The sequence below is a fragment of the Pholcus phalangioides genome, unplaced genomic scaffold, assembly GCF_987345545.1.
Source record: "Pholcus phalangioides strain wild (caught in Gottingen) unplaced genomic scaffold, Ppha-v1.0 ptg000004l_1, whole genome shotgun sequence".
Lineage (NCBI taxonomy): Eukaryota > Metazoa > Arthropoda > Arachnida > Araneae > Pholcidae > Pholcus > Pholcus phalangioides.
This window is the reverse complement of record NW_028301597.1, coordinates 3,027,522-3,045,383: the sequence shown is the minus strand read 5'-3', so window position 1 is coordinate 3,045,383 and position 17,862 is coordinate 3,027,522. Positions and strand designations below refer to the sequence as shown.

Genomic DNA, 17,862 nt, shown 5'->3' with positions numbered 1-17,862 from the left:
GAGCGGAGGAAAAAAAGCAAGAAAATGGCGTGATTGCAGCCAAATACGCATTTTATTAACGGTCCCCAGAAACGGGGACACGAGAGAAAGTTGTGGAAAGTGGTTGCTGGAAACGATCATCGAATTAAAAAAGTGTGGACGTACACAAACGGTTCTTCTACTCGATATGACAACATGTCTTGAAGACGCTGATTTCTTACTACATGGGAAAAATTGATATGGTTACTCTGAATTAAATCGATGTAAAATGCATGCAGATAAGAAAGGTAAGCATTTTTTTCCCCCAACTTAATAGACGTAGTTTTATCAAACACATTACGCTATTTAAGCACCCGCTAGCGCTTTCGAAAACCGGTTGTTATGCTATACATTTTTGTCATTGCGCTCTTCATTAGATACCGTTCGCATATTCAAAAGTCACGTTTTCTTGGTTTATATTTATTAATTTTTATTTGATTCTTGCATTCTTAAAATTTTGGATGAAAATTCAGGTTATTTTCTCAGATATTTTACCCTCTTAACTGGGTTTGGGCAAATGAAATGTGTAATGTTTGCTATTCGACGATTCGATTTTTTTTTAACACGAGAAAAATTTGCTTTACTTTTCACCTTAAAGGCCGAATTGAGTTTTTGTTTATATTTTTATATTTATATAATTCATGTAATCAAACATGGAAAAAAAAGCTTCCATTTTTTTATGCATTTTTCCAAAACATATTCCACAGTTAGGGGTTGAAGTGCGCATTGATGGTGTGCTTTAATGCTCTTGAATTTTTTGAAAGTGAATTCAGTTGTTCTGATCGGAAAGCTTATGTGTTGTGCTAAGTGTTAAACGCTGTATTTTAGACAGTAAGATTCACGCTGTTACCGATGCACTCATATAAGCAAAAAAAAAAGATAAACTCCGCACTATAAAAATTATAAAGAAATACCATCTATTGAAGTAGAGAAATAAATACTTAATCTGAAATGTTGACAGACTACAAGAATCCCTATATGCAATAACAAATCCTTTAAATGATGTCGAATTGCGACCCTAATAGTACGAAATCAGGCAAAAAAAAAAATCAAGAATTATATTTTCTTTAAATTTAACGAGAATTTATATTATTCCTTTTTTGAGTTTGATTGCGATCAAGTAACACACAAACTCACAAACATGTATACACACAATATGTTTCTATTACGAATACTGTATATAAAAATTAATTTTTTTGCAATGTCAACTCTTTGAAAATGTCAATTTTTTCGCATGACATAAACTACCTACCAGACATAAACGCCATGGCACTGCCATCGGACTAATTTCGTTGCCGAGATCTCTTCTAGCACCGTTTTTTTATGGCAGAGCCTGGGAAAGCTTTTTAATTGTGAAGAAGACAGTCAAAGATACAGGGACAGGTCACACTCGCCATAACTAACAGTAAACTACAGGGTTTCGATATTCATTTGGGCTAAAAATGTACGGTTTTTTGAGGAGAGAACATTAATTTATCATTAATTGAATAATTTTGATCTTTTTGATGCTTATTAGTCCAGCAACTTTTAGGAGCAATAGGTACAGATAAATTAGGCAATTTTCTGGGGGGGGGGGGGTATTTAAGTGATAATTCATAACTTTGGCATCATTTTTGCCAATTTCCCGTATTTTTTCGCATTTATAATCCGATTTCCGGTATTTTTCTTGAGAGAATATGGTCTGCCCACGCATGGGCCTCTTGAAGTAGACCGCACAATCGAAAATTTTCCATGCGACCAAGTACACAGGCCGCGATCGAGTTGCAGTGCACCCATGTATAGGTCACGGGCCAAATTTACTCTAGAAATAGTTTCTATAGGCTGTGCGTATTTTTATTAGGTATGGGGACGAGTTCTGTTATCGAAATTAGATATAAAACCAATCATCAAATATTTTGTTTTTAGTTTGGGTGCATAATTTGAACTAAAATGTTTTGATTCGAACGGCATAAATCATACGATATTTTAAATCAATAGTTTAATGTCAAAAAAAAGTCTTCGATTTTGAAGAGATAGTGAGGCATGTTATACGTATATGACTAGAACCTTCGTCTCTCTGAACGAATGAATCCGTGTCAATTTTGAGCTTGCGGCGTTTGGCCTCTGAACGATTTCGAAATTACGGTGAAGGCTACTAATGAAGGAAAGCAGTAGGAAACACGTGCTGTTAAAAAGAAAAAAAAAACCAGATAAGAAACGTGCCTTCTTCTTTTTATATATTTTGGCACAATAGCTGATGGGGGGGGGGGGAAATATATATATATACATATATATATATATATAATTATTTTAAAAATTACTTGAATATACACCATTCATGATTGATGTATGTCAGCATGGTGTAGTCACACATTTGTTATTGTTTGAAAATATTTTTCAAAAAAACAAAAACAGTATATTCATATTTTCTGCAGTTGCGAGAGTTTTGTCAACTTCATTAGTAGAAATTAAAATTTTTAATTAAACATTTTTACTGATGTAGAATTTTAATTCAAAATTTCTATACTCCTCATGTGATAATGGTCATAATCTGTTGTAACGAGACCTCGGCTATAACGTCAATAATTTGCAGTCCGTGCTGATTTCCATATTGAATTGTGTTTATGAACTTTGCTTATATTGTCGATTCAAACTCAACGGTTATAACGACTTTTTTTTTTTTTTTTTTTTGGTGTTTTCCCAAATTCTTAAAATTAGAGCTGATGACATTTATAGAATGTTCGTCTGTCATTCTATTGATATCTAACACGAATTTTTTTTTTTTTTTTGCATGTCCGGGGCTCCGACTTGCTTGTTAGCTTAACACACAAGAGGCACATTCCCGTACTTTCTATTTTAATTATGCTTCTCCGGACTTTTTTTCATTGAAATATCCCGTTTTTTCGCTCTCGAAGCTTACTTTGATTCATAATATTCACTAGAATTGGAAAGCCGAAGATAATTTTCATAATTTATAAATTTTATTATATAATGAATATGACTAAGTATGAATACTGTGCAACATATTACTATGTAAATATTCATACATTTGCAACGTTATTTTTTTAAAACATATTTTAAATAACAGCAGACTTAATGCAGTGCTGTATTTCGCCCCAAGGGTAATTTATAAGCAATGCAGTGAAACCTTGCTACAACGGTGCCCGATATAACGATAAATCCCTCTACAACGATACTTTTCAAATCGTACTTGGAATTGCCGAAAGTCTAATGTTAAACTCCTTTCAATGCAACGATATCCTTTACGACAATAAATCCCTCTACAACGATATTTTTTGAGGAAATTTCGAAACTTCTACAACGATATGTTTTATATTTAGCTCAAAATCACCTTCAATATATTTTTAAATCCCTCACCAATTTTTTTTTCTTCCATGGATGTCTAATTGTCTAATAGAATAGGTATTTTGCAGTATTTACCCTTTGAAAGTGTTTATGAAATTACCGTACAACTACTTTTTGCGAGTACACAGAAAAAGTTGTGCGATAAACTACTTTACAGGTTGAAACAAATAACTTAATATTATTCCTCAACTAATCAATTACAATTTCTTGCTGTGAATTAACATTCATAAATGCATTTTAATTGTGGTACTAACAACTCCAATTCAGAAAAGATGCCAACAACGCAGCATAAATTTGGCGGCGCCTGATAATAACGCTATCCCCAATATAACGATTACCTCTCTACAACGATATTTGTTCTTAGCTCGCGGGGTATCGTTGTATCGAGTTTTCACGTATTTGGCAATTTCGCTGGTAATTGGCAATATATTTCGGGAAGAATTGGCCTTTTTTTATGATCCCACTTTCCTTAATTTTCTCGATCGAACATGGTAACTCCCAATGAAATCCCAATCACAATGAAAACACAACTTCAGGCATAGTATTTGATTGCGCCTTCGTTAAAAGTATCGGAATTGTCTAGGAGAAGGCCAGTTACAACGACAAAATTTCCCCATATCTTCAATATCGTTATAACCGAATTTGACTAATACGCACTAAATAAATTCATGTTTGAGTTTAAAAAAAATATAAGAATTTAGAGAATAAAAAATCGGATATAAAAAAAAACAAATTTTGTCGGGTCGATGCAAAGTACAGTAGACGCCACTTATTAGAATCATGGATTATGTTATCATTTGGGTATTGTTATCACTTTCGCCAAGTACGGAACGAGCCAATGTCATAACGTGAGAAAAAATTTGTTCGTTGTTAGCACGGTCCATATTATCACATTTTTTCGTCGAAAGTTTCTTTTCTTTTTCCATATTTTGAAGATAAGGTTGAACCTTACTCATTTCTCCCCCCCCCTCCATTATAAATTGTCAATATCAACGTACAAGACTATGTAGGATGTCAGAAGGCTTCCTTATTGACAAAAATGTCTGTACCTAGTTCTAAATATCCTAATCGGGCCGAAATAGCCACTATGATCAATGTGGCTGTAGCACTTATTTTTTGAGATTTTCTGTTTCTTTCCTATAGTGAAGGCATATGTAAAGTGAAAAAAAATGTCCCTTCCTTCAGTTCATGGTCAGTTTCTTTCACCTGATCACATTCACAGTTCTTCCGCCACAAAGAAATCCGGCTAATTTCTGAATAAACAAAAAAAAAAAAGTTTTAGCTTAAAAGGGAAAGAGGAATCCCATTTTTGGTTTTTTGGTTTTTTTTTTCTCGAAAAATTGAGTAAAAAAAATCACGATTTAACATTTCGAAACCTACTGTTGGACCAAACGGGGCATATGGTCATCCTACTTATGACTGGGATATATATATATATATATATACGTTATTAGTCGGTTATTGTTGTCAGAAACTACGAGTTTCGATGTGACCACATTAAGCGGCTTGCACTGTAGTTAAATTTTTTTTAAATATTAAATTGTGAATTAGGAATCGACGGAAAAAAGGGGAAAAATTTGTGAAATCGCTGCAATGGTATTTATTTCAGCGGGACTTCATCCAGGCGAGAAATTCTTTTGAGTACGTACTTCGGAATCAGGATTTTCCTTATGTCAAACTCGAATTACATTGCATTCTGCTATGCCAAGGTCTGAAACAAGAAAAAAAAAGGTAAAAAGAAGACAAACAATGGACACGATTGGGATAATTGCAATCACCGACTTTATCTGTTATGGAAAATAATTTCCTCTACGCTATCATCCTTCACAATTATTGAGTTTCGATCAGTCGCGTGTAGTGTTAGCAACAGCATGGCTCCGTGTACGCAGTCAGAGCTCCAGTGACGTGAAATGTTTTGAACTATCGCTCGAATATTTCCGCAAAACATGAATAAGTTAGATACTTTCAATGAAAGTCGCACCATGCTTTCAAATTTGACTCACCAAAACAGCCATAGCATACCGAAAAAACTCTGGAAGTTCCCCAGCGTTCTTTTCAAAAACTCAGGTAAGTAGCTTACTTTTCCAATTGATCCTTCATGGTTCAGCAACTCTCAAAAAATGAAACTGACAAGGAATCAACATTTCCTACATAAAAAAGTAGTGTATTATACAAATGTTATTTATATAGCCATGTTTTGTACTGAAACTACAGAATGTACTTTCTAAAATATGAAAAAAATTGGGAAAGGTATTGATATAATCGTAGTTTTTTTTTTATGTATTTGCCGCGTGTATTCAGATATAGACGGGACCATAGACAACAACTCCTATAGTAGCGTTTCTCAACCGGTGCTCCGTGTGAACTTCCAGGGGCTTCGCGGCCGCTCGAGGAAAAATAAATAAAAAACCAATAAATTTGAAGAAATAATTATTAATATTTTTGAATAATAAAAATAAATCAGTAACTTTGATGAATAAATAAAAATAGGACTATACGGGGCTTCCCATAGAAATTATATACCAGAAAAGGCTCCGTGGGTCAAAAAAGGTTGAGAACCACTGCCCTATGGAAATTATCTACAGACCTCTTATCTATAGGGGGTGTTGCCATAGGGGGCTAAAAGACGACTCATTAAATCTTGTTCAGCGTAAGAATTTATTATTTCAGATTTCTTCCAATTCGGTATAATTCTATCTATAATATACACACGTTTTATGTCCCTGTTTTCACCGAACTCATATGTTCATGCTCATGAAACATAAGCAGCGCTTAAAAACGGTAGTCGCAATAGTCTATTCTATATTGTTTGAAAATTTATCGCTGCGGTACCGAAATTAAATCTGGAATATGTATTTTGTACTGTATTACAATGAATTTTTACGTTTTCAGTCTCAACGAGTTTATGGTGATGTATTTACTATATATATTCAAATATACGTCGATTCATAGAGGGCGAAAATAAATCAGTGATCGCAATCATACGAATAGATCTTTTTCATAACGATTTAACTGAATGTTAAATACGACATTATTTGTATTTAATTTTTGCTGTTGTTTTTCTAGCAAGCATTTATTTTTCTTAAAAACTATGTAGATTCCATTGAAACTGTAAAAAAAAATATTCACTCAGAGAGTAAAAGCAGTTTATCCACTTATTCGGTCACTAAAAAAAAAAAATAGGTACAGTGAAGTTTCTTCTTTAATTTTTCTTTCGGAGTAATGACATTTAAGAGGAAATCAATCCAATGAAATTTAATAGAGCAAGAACACTATCACAAACACACACACACGTCCGGCACAAACAGGTAGACAAGAGAGATCCAACTGAAAAAAATTCAGTATCCACTTGAAAAGTACTTCTTCCATAAATTAATTAAAAAGTACTTCTTTTAGTACTCTTATAAGAAGTACTATTTTCAAAAGTAGTTCTTCCTTGTTTGATAATTTTGGATTGAAAATACGCATTTTGCAAAGCGGTTTTATTCACTGAAACAGTATTCACTTACTTGCATCTGATTTGCGATTTGTATCCGGATAAGACTGAACAAAATCTAAATAAATGCAGTTCATCTTCTTATACAGTATCAAATTATAGAGCTTCAACTGCACCTACATTAATATATTTCATTATTTTTTCTTCCTTGTTATTATATTCCTATTTTATCGTATGTGATAAATAATTAAAAGATACATATATCACTATCCATTCATAACTTCTGACTCTTAAACTGATATCAGTGTTTACTGATTTCTTAATTTCACTTAAACGAAGTTTTTTCTAAAATTTTTTGTATGAAAGTTCATTGAAATTAATTCTTTTTTCTTAAAAATCGAATACTTTACTCAAGAATCAGTAATTCATCAGCACCCCGAGTGTTGAAGATGATGTTAACGGTGAAATTCTGTAAAACTTTTGGATTTAGTAAAAAAATATCATTTGGGGATTTTTTTTTTTTTTTTGGTCTATTTTGGTATACGTATTCTGTTTAAAAATTAACTTACCCCAACTTGAAAATTAATATCATGCTTCTCTCTCTCTCTCTCTCTCTCTCTCATTGGTCGTAATTCCAAGAAGAACCGGAATGCACAAATAAAAATGGACCGACAGCCTCATAAATGTAGGTGCTGAAGGGTATTTGTAAAATCGAGGCCTCGGTTCAAGTAAAATTCTAGTTATGGACGAGGCATAACCTACATCGGTTGGAAGCCAATGCGATTTTTTGTGACGTTTATTGCAAGTGTTGTGAATGCATTTACATTTGCGTTTCCTTCAATACACGTAAATGGTGTTTGTAATGTTTATGATTTAATCATTTCGACAAAGAATCTCTATTGTGTTAAACAAGTGTACCCCCTACTGAGATAACAGCAACCCATTTCCATAAGTGCATCAACCTTAATTCCCCGCATTCTCAAGCAGCGAATGAACTCGTCCCATCCGCAAAAATTCGAGTCGCTGGAGAATCGTTCACCCGATTCATTAACATATTCCGGTACTCTTTGAAATGACATTTAAGAAAGCATATACGGCATACCGATTTTCAAATTGAGATAGGTTAATTGTTATATTGACTATAACAATAACAGTTACGGTTAAACTCAGCTATAACGACATGACAGTTACGGTCAAACTCAGCTATAACGACATGACAGTTACGGTCAAACTCAGTTATAACGACATGACAGTTACGGTCAAACTCAGTTATAACGACATGACAGTTACGGTCGAACTCAGTTATAACGCGACATGAAATATTCTACGATATTTTTTCGTTAAAACCAAGGTGTCTTTACAACCACAGTTGACGTCCAAAAATAAATTTAATATCTTGTTCCCATATAGGAGACGTATAAGATATTAACCCATTAAAGGCGACTTTGATTTTTTGAAAGAAAAAACACTGAGTAGGAACCACTCCCACACCATTTATTGGCAAAAAAAAAAAAATTAAAATTTCTAATGGCAAATTTTCTCACCAACCCGTTAATCGGTTAAACTGATAAGAACATATTTCCCTGTGCGATGTGTTTTACAATGAGTATCACACTTGTGGATTGTCGGTTTCACGTTGGGTGTTAAACCGAGTCCTGTTTAATTCCGGTAAGGAATTCCATGTAAACGTTCCGTGTGACACGAATCCCATCACTCATACGGTTTCCCCCTTTTATTGACTAAAAATATGAGCAGAAGCAATCATATTCTGAGCATGAATTTTTTGCTTCGTTATGTCACGATCATAAATACAGGAAATCACCAATTCTCGCTCAAAATGTTGCTAATTGTCGGCAAAATCGACAAAGGCTTATAGATAACCCTTTTTTTAAATTTTTTTTATTTGGGTCCTTCAGAAACAACTCCTCGTGTTCCACAGAGTATGCCACGAGGCTTACAAACGTAAGTAACATCAACAAACATATACTGTTCAAGAAACTCAAAAATTGCAATACAGCGTAATACAAAAGAAAGGAAAAATCAGATCAGTATGTACAATAAAAATATACGAATGCAATATTGCGCTTCGACTTGCATTCGTATATTTTTATTGTAATATTATTTATAGATAACCCTTGGCGAGAAATATAATGCTATAGCAAGTCTGCAGTGATTTAAAATGCATTTCACGAAAAGAAACATTGACCATATAAGCACACACACACACACACAAATATGTGAGATGAATATTATTTGTAGTCATATTTTTTATAACATAGTTTATAAACAAAGCAGATTACCTTCATCCCCGATTCTAGAAAATATTGTGAATTAAAAACGTAAGGTTCGTTCAAAAAAAACGGGACACTAAAAAAAAATGTCGGGTAGGGAAAAATTACTGGAAAATTGGAGAATGCGGGAATGTCCCCCCCCCCCATACACAAGTCATAACAATAAGCAAGTCAGAGCACCAAACATTTAATATTTTTTTTTAGTGTTAGCATCAGTTGAACGTTAGAAAACATTGTTTCCATGGGATTAGCTCTAATTTTTGGGCATTTCTCAGTAAAACGTCATGAAAATGGAAGCAAAAACGACGGGGAATGTGCCGTTATATCCGAGGTTGTCGCATTTTCATAGACATTATAAGCCTGGATATTTAATATTATTTCCTATGGGAATCAGCTCAGACCACCAATATTGACGTTATAGTCAAAATCTTTATAACCAAGTTTGACTATATATTCTGACGTAGAACAATGTTGAATATAATTATCATCTCTCACTGATTCACTTAAAATTTGCCGCTTGCGTGTTTCTGTTACAAATGTAACTATTACTAAACCACACGTGCACCTCGTCAATATTCCTCTGCGGAACTTCCAACGAATTAGTACGCATGTGAATGTGCGTGTAAGTGTGGTGAAACTAACGTGAAGTTCGTTTCTGTATAATGCTTGTTATAGCGCTGCCATTTGTCATCTATTTTTAAAACTATGAGTGAAATGTAATGATTGGAGATTTGTATCGTTGTGTTGGCCTGTTGCTCGCCTCGAAGTTTGGAACCGACGTCAGCTGACCACCACTGTTTCGCCGGTGTGGTTCGATTACACCACTCCACCACCACAGTGGCTGTTATTTACAAATGTATAAATGTAATTGAAATTTTACAACAGAGGCTTTGTGAAAAAAGATAAATTGGTTCAGTAACATAATTGACTTGTATATAAAGTTTCTCTGCAGTCGACGTTCTTATTTTGACTACATGCATCATATCAGCAAATCGAAAGAATCTGATGGAATTATATCTTGACGGTTCACATAGCATCGCGTGCGTCAATGTTGCCATTCTTTTTTTTACAGCACACAGCTAAGTAATAATAACAATAAACGGCTTACTCTAATTCACTTTCGATGTCTTATAAACGCCCATAATAATCAAACCAACAGACTATATAGATCATTATTATGATGCTATTGATAATGGTTAGATGCCAAGCCACCGTAATCTACTTAAATTTAGGCCAACGGTTATTTTACAAGAGAAAGGCAGAAAAGACTCAAAAACGAGATGTTAAATACGATTACTGTTTTGATTTGTTGCTTGAAGAATAAACAAAACAAAAAAATGCTAACACGTGACAAACGCATTTCTGAGATGGAAACAAAATTACTTTATCACAATGAGAAAGAGCTTAGAGCAAAATAAATAAATAAAACTAAAAAATAGCTGGAGGCTCTTGAAACCAGTTCCTCTCAAATGAAAGCAAAAACCAGGAAGCTAATGTCGAGGGTAAAACTAATTAAATATACTGTAAAGGACTTCATTTCTCTCTTTCTGGAAGAAGACCTGTGAAAAAATTAAAGCTGAATATAGTCTTATATTTTCCAATACCACTGTGTTTGTAAATATTTTATATTAAATGTGGTAAATCTGGTAATCATGCATGATCACCGGTTATTATGCATAATCACCGTACGACCATTTTATTAAGTTTGATAAATTTTGTTCAGATTTTGCGAATTTATTTACCGGTGACTATTTATGAAGCGACATATGTTATGTTATATGTAACGGCGAATGTGATAAATGACTCAACTCCTTGACTCAACGATCGGGAACGAGATATCTCGGCCCAACGCAATTAGAAAGAAATAAATTCAAGATCTCCCCTTTTTTTTCTTCACCTCTTTTTTCAATAACACTAAGCTTTATTGTAACTCTATGAACGGAAATGGGTTTTTCCTATCTTTCAATACAATTGCACTCCCCTCACATTTAATGTAGCTTTCTAGTAATACATTTAATATAACAGAATGAATTAAGTACAATATACCAAGATTAATATTCATCATAACCATATATACAGGGTGATTCCATAACTCCTCTTACCACATTTTACTGGCGAAACGTTGATCCTAGCTAGGGACATACTTCAATTTAGAAAAATTATTCAAATAACACGTGGAACTCAGATACGCCATTCATGTTGCGAAAGTTATAGTTATCAAAACAAAAGCAATTAACCTTTTATACGGACACATTGCGCTTAAAAACCCAGTTAGAAAGTTGTCACCCTGTTTTCCTGAGGCCAACAAAGAAAATTGCGCGTATTAGATATTAGAATTCAAAAATCGGATGGAAGTTGGGAAAGAACAGTATAAATAACGGAAAGAAGCGATGTCCCTTAGTTTTGTCTCGCTGTTCTTTTTCCTAATTCTCCTCTGATGTCGGCATTCAAATATCTCAGTGAATATTGCACTTAAAAAAGTGGACATTTTTCCTGTTGGCCTCAGAAGAGACAGGGTAACTACTTTCTAATTGATTTTTTGAGCACAGAATGTTCGTATAAAAAAGTTTTTTTTTAAATATTTTAATAACTTTATAACCCCTTGCAGCACGAATGACGTATCCGAGGTCTAACCGCTATTTGGGTAATTTTTCTAATTAGAAGTATGCTCCTAGGATCAGTTGTTCACCCAGTAAAATGCAGCAAGATTAATTAAGTACTCACCCCCCCCCCCGTGTGTATATACTTCTAGTACGATGCATACATATGGAAAGAGAAAAAGAACACACAGGGGAGAGTGAAGGGGTATAGTGGTCGATCACGAAAGACAAATCTACTCCACTCATCTTTTTTCTCCCTTGCATTTCTAACATGCGAACAAGAGAACAATTTTCTGAGATTTATCACCGATTTTTCAAATACAGATCATCCACATTTGTTGCCTAAAGTCCGCCGTACATGGAGGGAGGGGTTATGGATGAAGAATTTCCAATACATTTTTCTCGTAACAAACTATCTTTGAAATGAAATACCTCGCCCTGAGCACGTTTTATTCAAAAAAAAAAATTGGCGATGATTATGCATCTGAAATGTGTGCTGATACTTGTTTGTTTGATATCTAGATGGACTGGTCGCCTGCGCTTGCTGGAATACTCACACGATCCTGGGTTGGAAACGGAGCCATAACTTGACCATCATCACGTCTTCAATCATAACGTTTGCCATCCTCCTTCCTTATGCAACCGCTATTGGAAGAAAAGAAATGCCGGCTTTCCTGCCGTTCATTAGGTAACATGTAGTTATTAGAAATTCACATTAACGGCAGTTCGTGGTTGAAAATGTTTTTTTATATAGAACGGAGATATATTAATATTATTCTCCAGCATCATACAATGGAACACGTATTTAATTCGCACTAAGCGAAAATTCTTATAAAGCGAATTCATCTTAAGGGGTCTCCTACATGGTGAAAAATTAGGTTCTAGTAGAAATATTGCTAAAAATATTATTTAACCATTGATTTATTTCGAATTTGGTTTACATATTTTTGATTGTATATACTATGCTATGGCAGTACAAAGTTTTTTTACATATCTTCAATACTTAATTTAATTTTTTTGCAAATTAAAAAAACACATTAGTATAGAACACCTTGCGCACCTGATAAAATATGATATTAATTTAATTGAATAAAAATTGTTTCAAAATAAAGAAAACTGTTCAGATCACAGAATGATGAAAAAGATTGAAGTTTCATTGATTCAATCTTATTTATAATTAGATTTAAAATTTTGAAAGTGGAAAAATTATTTTTTTTTATAACCCAAATATTTTTGATTGGATCTCAAATCTTATCCGTTATGTTATGAAGTGAACAGCTTCCTTAATTTTGAATTAATTTTTATTCAATTGCATTGATGCCATGGTATTTTATCATGCACGAAAGGTGTTGATAATGCGTTTTTAAAGAACTATCAAGTGTTTTTCTTTGCTGCATAATAATAAACGCATGGTTTGTCAATTGTGACTTTTTTCACTCCTATCTAGTCAAGCTGCAGGACATCCTCCGATGAATGGTATGTTTGCGGTGCCATTGATAACAGGAGCATTTTTCGGTGAGTTTAATTTGAAATGTATCTGTGAAATGCTGATTGTTATGAGAAAGTAAATAGATTTGGAATTTAGAGAACGTATCTCTTCGAAATTTATGTTGCGGCAGAACCTAGTTAAATGCCTCATCCGTTGTCTACGTTTAGGGTACGTCGCAGAATGTCGTGTAATGTAGCTATCGTGTAATGACATTGAAGATTTTCTGAATACACGTTTCTTCCAGTTTTCCAAGAAAATTTATTTCAATACTTTTTCCCGTAATTAATTATTTACAATCGATTCTCAAAAACGAGGGACTAAAAAATTACAGTACTAAAGTGAACAGCTCTTCAGAGTAAGGTGACATAATTCTATGAAAAAACATACTAGTTTTCTTCTTTCTGGTAACATAAATTTCGTAAAGGTTTTTTAAATCTTTAATTGGACGGCTTTTATATAAAGGGAACCAAGCTCCATTTCTAACATTTTTGAGATATACCGAAATCATCTGAACTATTGAAAGAGGTAGGATTTTTTTATCTAAATAGAACCAAGTGACATATAGGCTGTGATGCGGTCTGTGTGCACTTAACCAACTACCAAACTGAAAAGATGACCGAATCGAAGATAACTTTAAATAGCTTTTTCTCAGTTTCGATTTAATGCCGCTTGGGGTTCCTTTTATATAAAAGCCGTCCAATTATGCTGTAGCGAAATTTAAATTATTATGTTATGGAAAATACTGAAAATATTGTATTGAGTGCGTAACAGATGATACCCATAATGTTTTCGGTTAAAACTATTTGTCATTATTGTTTTCATGCTTTGTTATTTTGGTATACTTACTATTATTTCATGCGCATTATAGGATTCGTAACTTTTGCTCTTTTGTACGAGAGTCTAAATCACAGGAATATAAACAACTCGAAGAAAATTAGAATTCTGAATAACCTGAGTGCCCTAGTAATCTCTATTTCGTTCCTGGGATTCATCGTTACGGCGGCTTTTCCTGTCGGTTACACTGAAGTTCCTAACAAATTGGACTGGGTAAGTACAATAATGATATAGGTTTTTTAAAATTTATTTATTACACAAAAATAAGCATATAATACACAAATACAAACATATAATACATAAATATATACAAACATATAATACATAAATATATACAAACATATAATACATAAATATATACAAACATATAATACATAAATATATACAAACATATAATACATAAATATATACAAACATATAATACATAAATATATACAAACATATAATACATAAATATATACAAACATATAATACATAAATATATACAAACATATAATACATAAATATATACAAACATATAATACACAAATACAAACATGTAATACACAAATACAAACATGTAATACACAAATACAAACATGTAATACACAAATACAAACATGTAATACACAAATACAAACATGTAATACACAAATACAAACATGTAATACACAAATAAAGAAAACATATAATACCAATCATACACACACACACACACACACAAACACTTTGTGAGGGACTGTAAAGTCCTTCCAGCAGGCCTAAAGGAATTGATTATTCAATAGTTTTAACAGCAGCTGTTATATTTATTGGATATGTTTCTCTGTATTTTTGTTTGTATATTTTGAATAGAAGTTTAGTATTAAACTAATTAGGGGCCGTTCAAGTATTACGTAAGAAAATTTTTAGCCATTTTTCACTCCCTCCCCCTCCCTCGTCAGCAAAAGTCAGTGGTTGTGATAGTGTTCTTGCTCTATAAAATTTCATTGGATTGATTTCCTCTTAAATGTCATTACTCCGAAAGAAAAATTAAAGGAGAAATTTCACTGTACCTATTTTTTTTTGGAAAAAACATGAAAAGATGATTTAGGGCAACAATTTGGTTACATGTAAACGATAAAAAAGTACTGTTTAGACATGATGCATGAGTTTTAATAGGGCGTGTGGTCTCCTCGAACAGCTAAGACTGCTGCACACCTGTTTGCCATGGATGCGATGAGGTTATCGATCAGACTTTGGGGAATACTGTTCCACTCCTCAAGAAGTGCAATCTGCAAGTCTCGGACAGTAACAGGCGGCCTTGGTCGCGCAGCAATGCGTCGTCCGAGCATGTTTGGGACATGCAGGTCAGGAGAGCACGCTGGCCATTCCATACGCTGTATTGTTTCAGCTTCAAGCATGTTCTCCACCAGACGAGCTCTATGCGGTCGGGCATTATCATCCTGGAAAACAAAGGAATCTCCAATGGCTCCAGCGTAAGGGATGACATGAGGTCGCAGTATCTCGTCTGCATACCTTCGGGCCGTCAAAGTGCCATTCCGAATGATATGCAGGTCCGTACGTCCGCCTATGCTGATTCCACCCCATACCACCCATACCATCCAACCAGCTCGTCTGCATTGTGACCTTTCACGAACGAATGCGGGGTTATTTCGAGTGCCCCTGTACCTCCATACCAGAACACGTCGGGTGTCACACTCCAGACTGAATGCAAACACCAAACATGGCCCCCGCTCTGTCCCTTGTGGGATATAAGCAGGCTACCTTGCGGCTGGGCCATGCTGGAAAAAAGAAAATGCCCCGCTAGCCACCAAGACCACTGTCCGACCTCCAACCCACGGAAAGAAATACAGACACCAACACCAAACATGGCCCAGCTCTGAGGCAGATTACCCAGCGGCTGGGACATGCTGGAAAAACTATCTTGATGTTCGGGCCCGGCAGGCATCCCCGGCCCGTAAGCCACAGGACCCAATCCCGCCGAGGCCCCCCATCGCCCCCGACTCCTGGCAATTACACCCCCAAAGTCCCCGGAAACCCCCGCCAAGGAGCCCGGGCGAATCGCCCGCAAGAGGCCAACAAAAACATCTCGAGCCATCCGCCATCATCACTGTACTCTGTCCCCAACCATCAGCCAATCTGCAACACCAACTTCACTCATCTTGTCTTTTGTTGGAAGGGTTTTTTCATAGGTCCGAATCTGCAAATAGAACATGAAAAACAGGATACATGTACAAATTCAGGTCCAATGAACTATAAATATGTAAGTGGGAATTATCGATATTGATCAATTGCTGGTGTTAATAATATCACAAGACTGAAGGAGCCGGGGGGGGGACTTTTCATTGCCAGTTAGAGACATGTTTAGATTTGGTTATTATAGTCCTAATGATGAGATCAAGTCCGAAGAAATTACAAAGTTCACTTGAACATACAAAGTTCAGCTGCGCACTAGTGGATTCACCGGTGGTATACATTGGAACACATGAATATATTGATGAATAACAAAAATTATGGCGTTTCATAGCAGTTGAGAAAGTATATAAAATGTGCTTATAAGCAGGTGTCCGGGTACAACGTCAGAGTTTTTATAACAGATGGGCTGTGGGAATGATCTAGACAAACAGCGATGCCACGAAACGTAAGATATATAGCGTACATGATGATATTATGTAAGCATTAAATAGTATATAACATGCATAGTAAATATACATGAAATGAGATAAAATTTAATTATGCTTACAGGACAACATCTGCAAACTACGCATGATTCAATAATAAAAATTTAGTGAACAATTCAATCAAAAAAAAAAATTAAAATTCAATCGACAATGCAAGTAATAATAAAATTCAATCAAAATTCAATCACAATCAATAATTCAATCAAAAATAAAATTCAATCAATAATTCAATCAAAAAAATTTCAATCAATAATTCAATCAACAATTGCGCTCAGCCCATCAAAGCAGAGCAGAAAAATTCAAACAGGATATTATTAAACATTGAATCTGAAGTAGATACTTTGGATACAAAAAATATATATGAACATGGAAAGAATACATATTGGCATCACTGACAATGATAAATTTCATTAAAATATCACTATACATATTTTATAGCACATGGGGTTAGGAAAGACGTCGCAATTATGGTACATAGTCTGAGTCCGAATCAGAGTCCAAGGGATCTTCTCTGTCTTGATATGCCATAGGTCTCGGGAAGATGTATAACTCTTGATTATTTTCCATAAAGTTGATAAGATTTTTAATCTTATTATAACTGCCAGGATTTTGGAAGACCTTCAACTTCCAAGACTGTGTATCAGCAACAGGGATTTGTAAGTGGAAGTCTTTGGTGAACGGGCAGGCTGTAGAGTAGTGGATGACCGTGCCCTCCCCGCCACATTTGCATTTCTCAGTCTGTCGATGAAATCTCGCCAGATATGCTGGGAAAGGACCATGTTCGGAAAAGAATATAACCATTTCCCTGGTCCATTTCCTATATCTGTATCTTGCTGTGGGGAGGAGAGCATATATTTTCCTGCCAACTTTGCGTTCTGTCTGCCATCGATTTTGCCACTTCTGCATCATTTCCTCAGATAAGATGTTCTTTGCCCATGACTTAGGGAAGAGCAGCGAAAAGTCAGACGTCACTCTTGCAGTCGCAGCTTTTGCAAGTTGGTCTGCCTGTTCATTCCCATATGTACTCCAGACTGAATCGGGACTCGTCTGTAAACAGCACTTGGCTCCAATCTTGATGTTCAGCAGCCCATCTTCTTCGGGCCGCACGGTGGCGTGGGGTCAACGGAATGCAGACCATTGGCCTACGTGCATAGAGCCCTCCCTCATGAAGCCGATTACGTACTGTTTG

At 34.9% G+C, this 17,862-nt stretch overlaps 1 protein-coding gene across 3 annotated transcripts in view; it reads left to right on the top strand.

The window, feature by feature from the left end:
- The window catches only part of LOC149086432 (uncharacterized), a 50,307-nt gene that overhangs the window by 21,158 nt on the left and 11,287 nt on the right, over window positions 1–17,862 (top strand). The window contains exons 1-4 of one of the 3 annotated variants that reach the window (XM_089255544.1): window positions 74–266; window positions 12,213–12,378; window positions 13,138–13,205; window positions 14,048–14,226. In XM_089255544.1, the coding sequence (XP_089111670.1) occupies window positions 248–266; window positions 12,213–12,378; window positions 13,138–13,205; window positions 14,048–14,226 (432 nt within the window). In that variant the 5' untranslated portion in view covers window positions 74–247. Of the gene's footprint in view, window positions 1–73; window positions 267–5,209; window positions 5,431–12,212; window positions 12,379–13,137; window positions 13,206–14,047; window positions 14,227–17,862 lie in introns of those variants that run through there. The other 2 variants (XM_089255541.1, XM_089255543.1) reach the window with 2 other exon arrangements.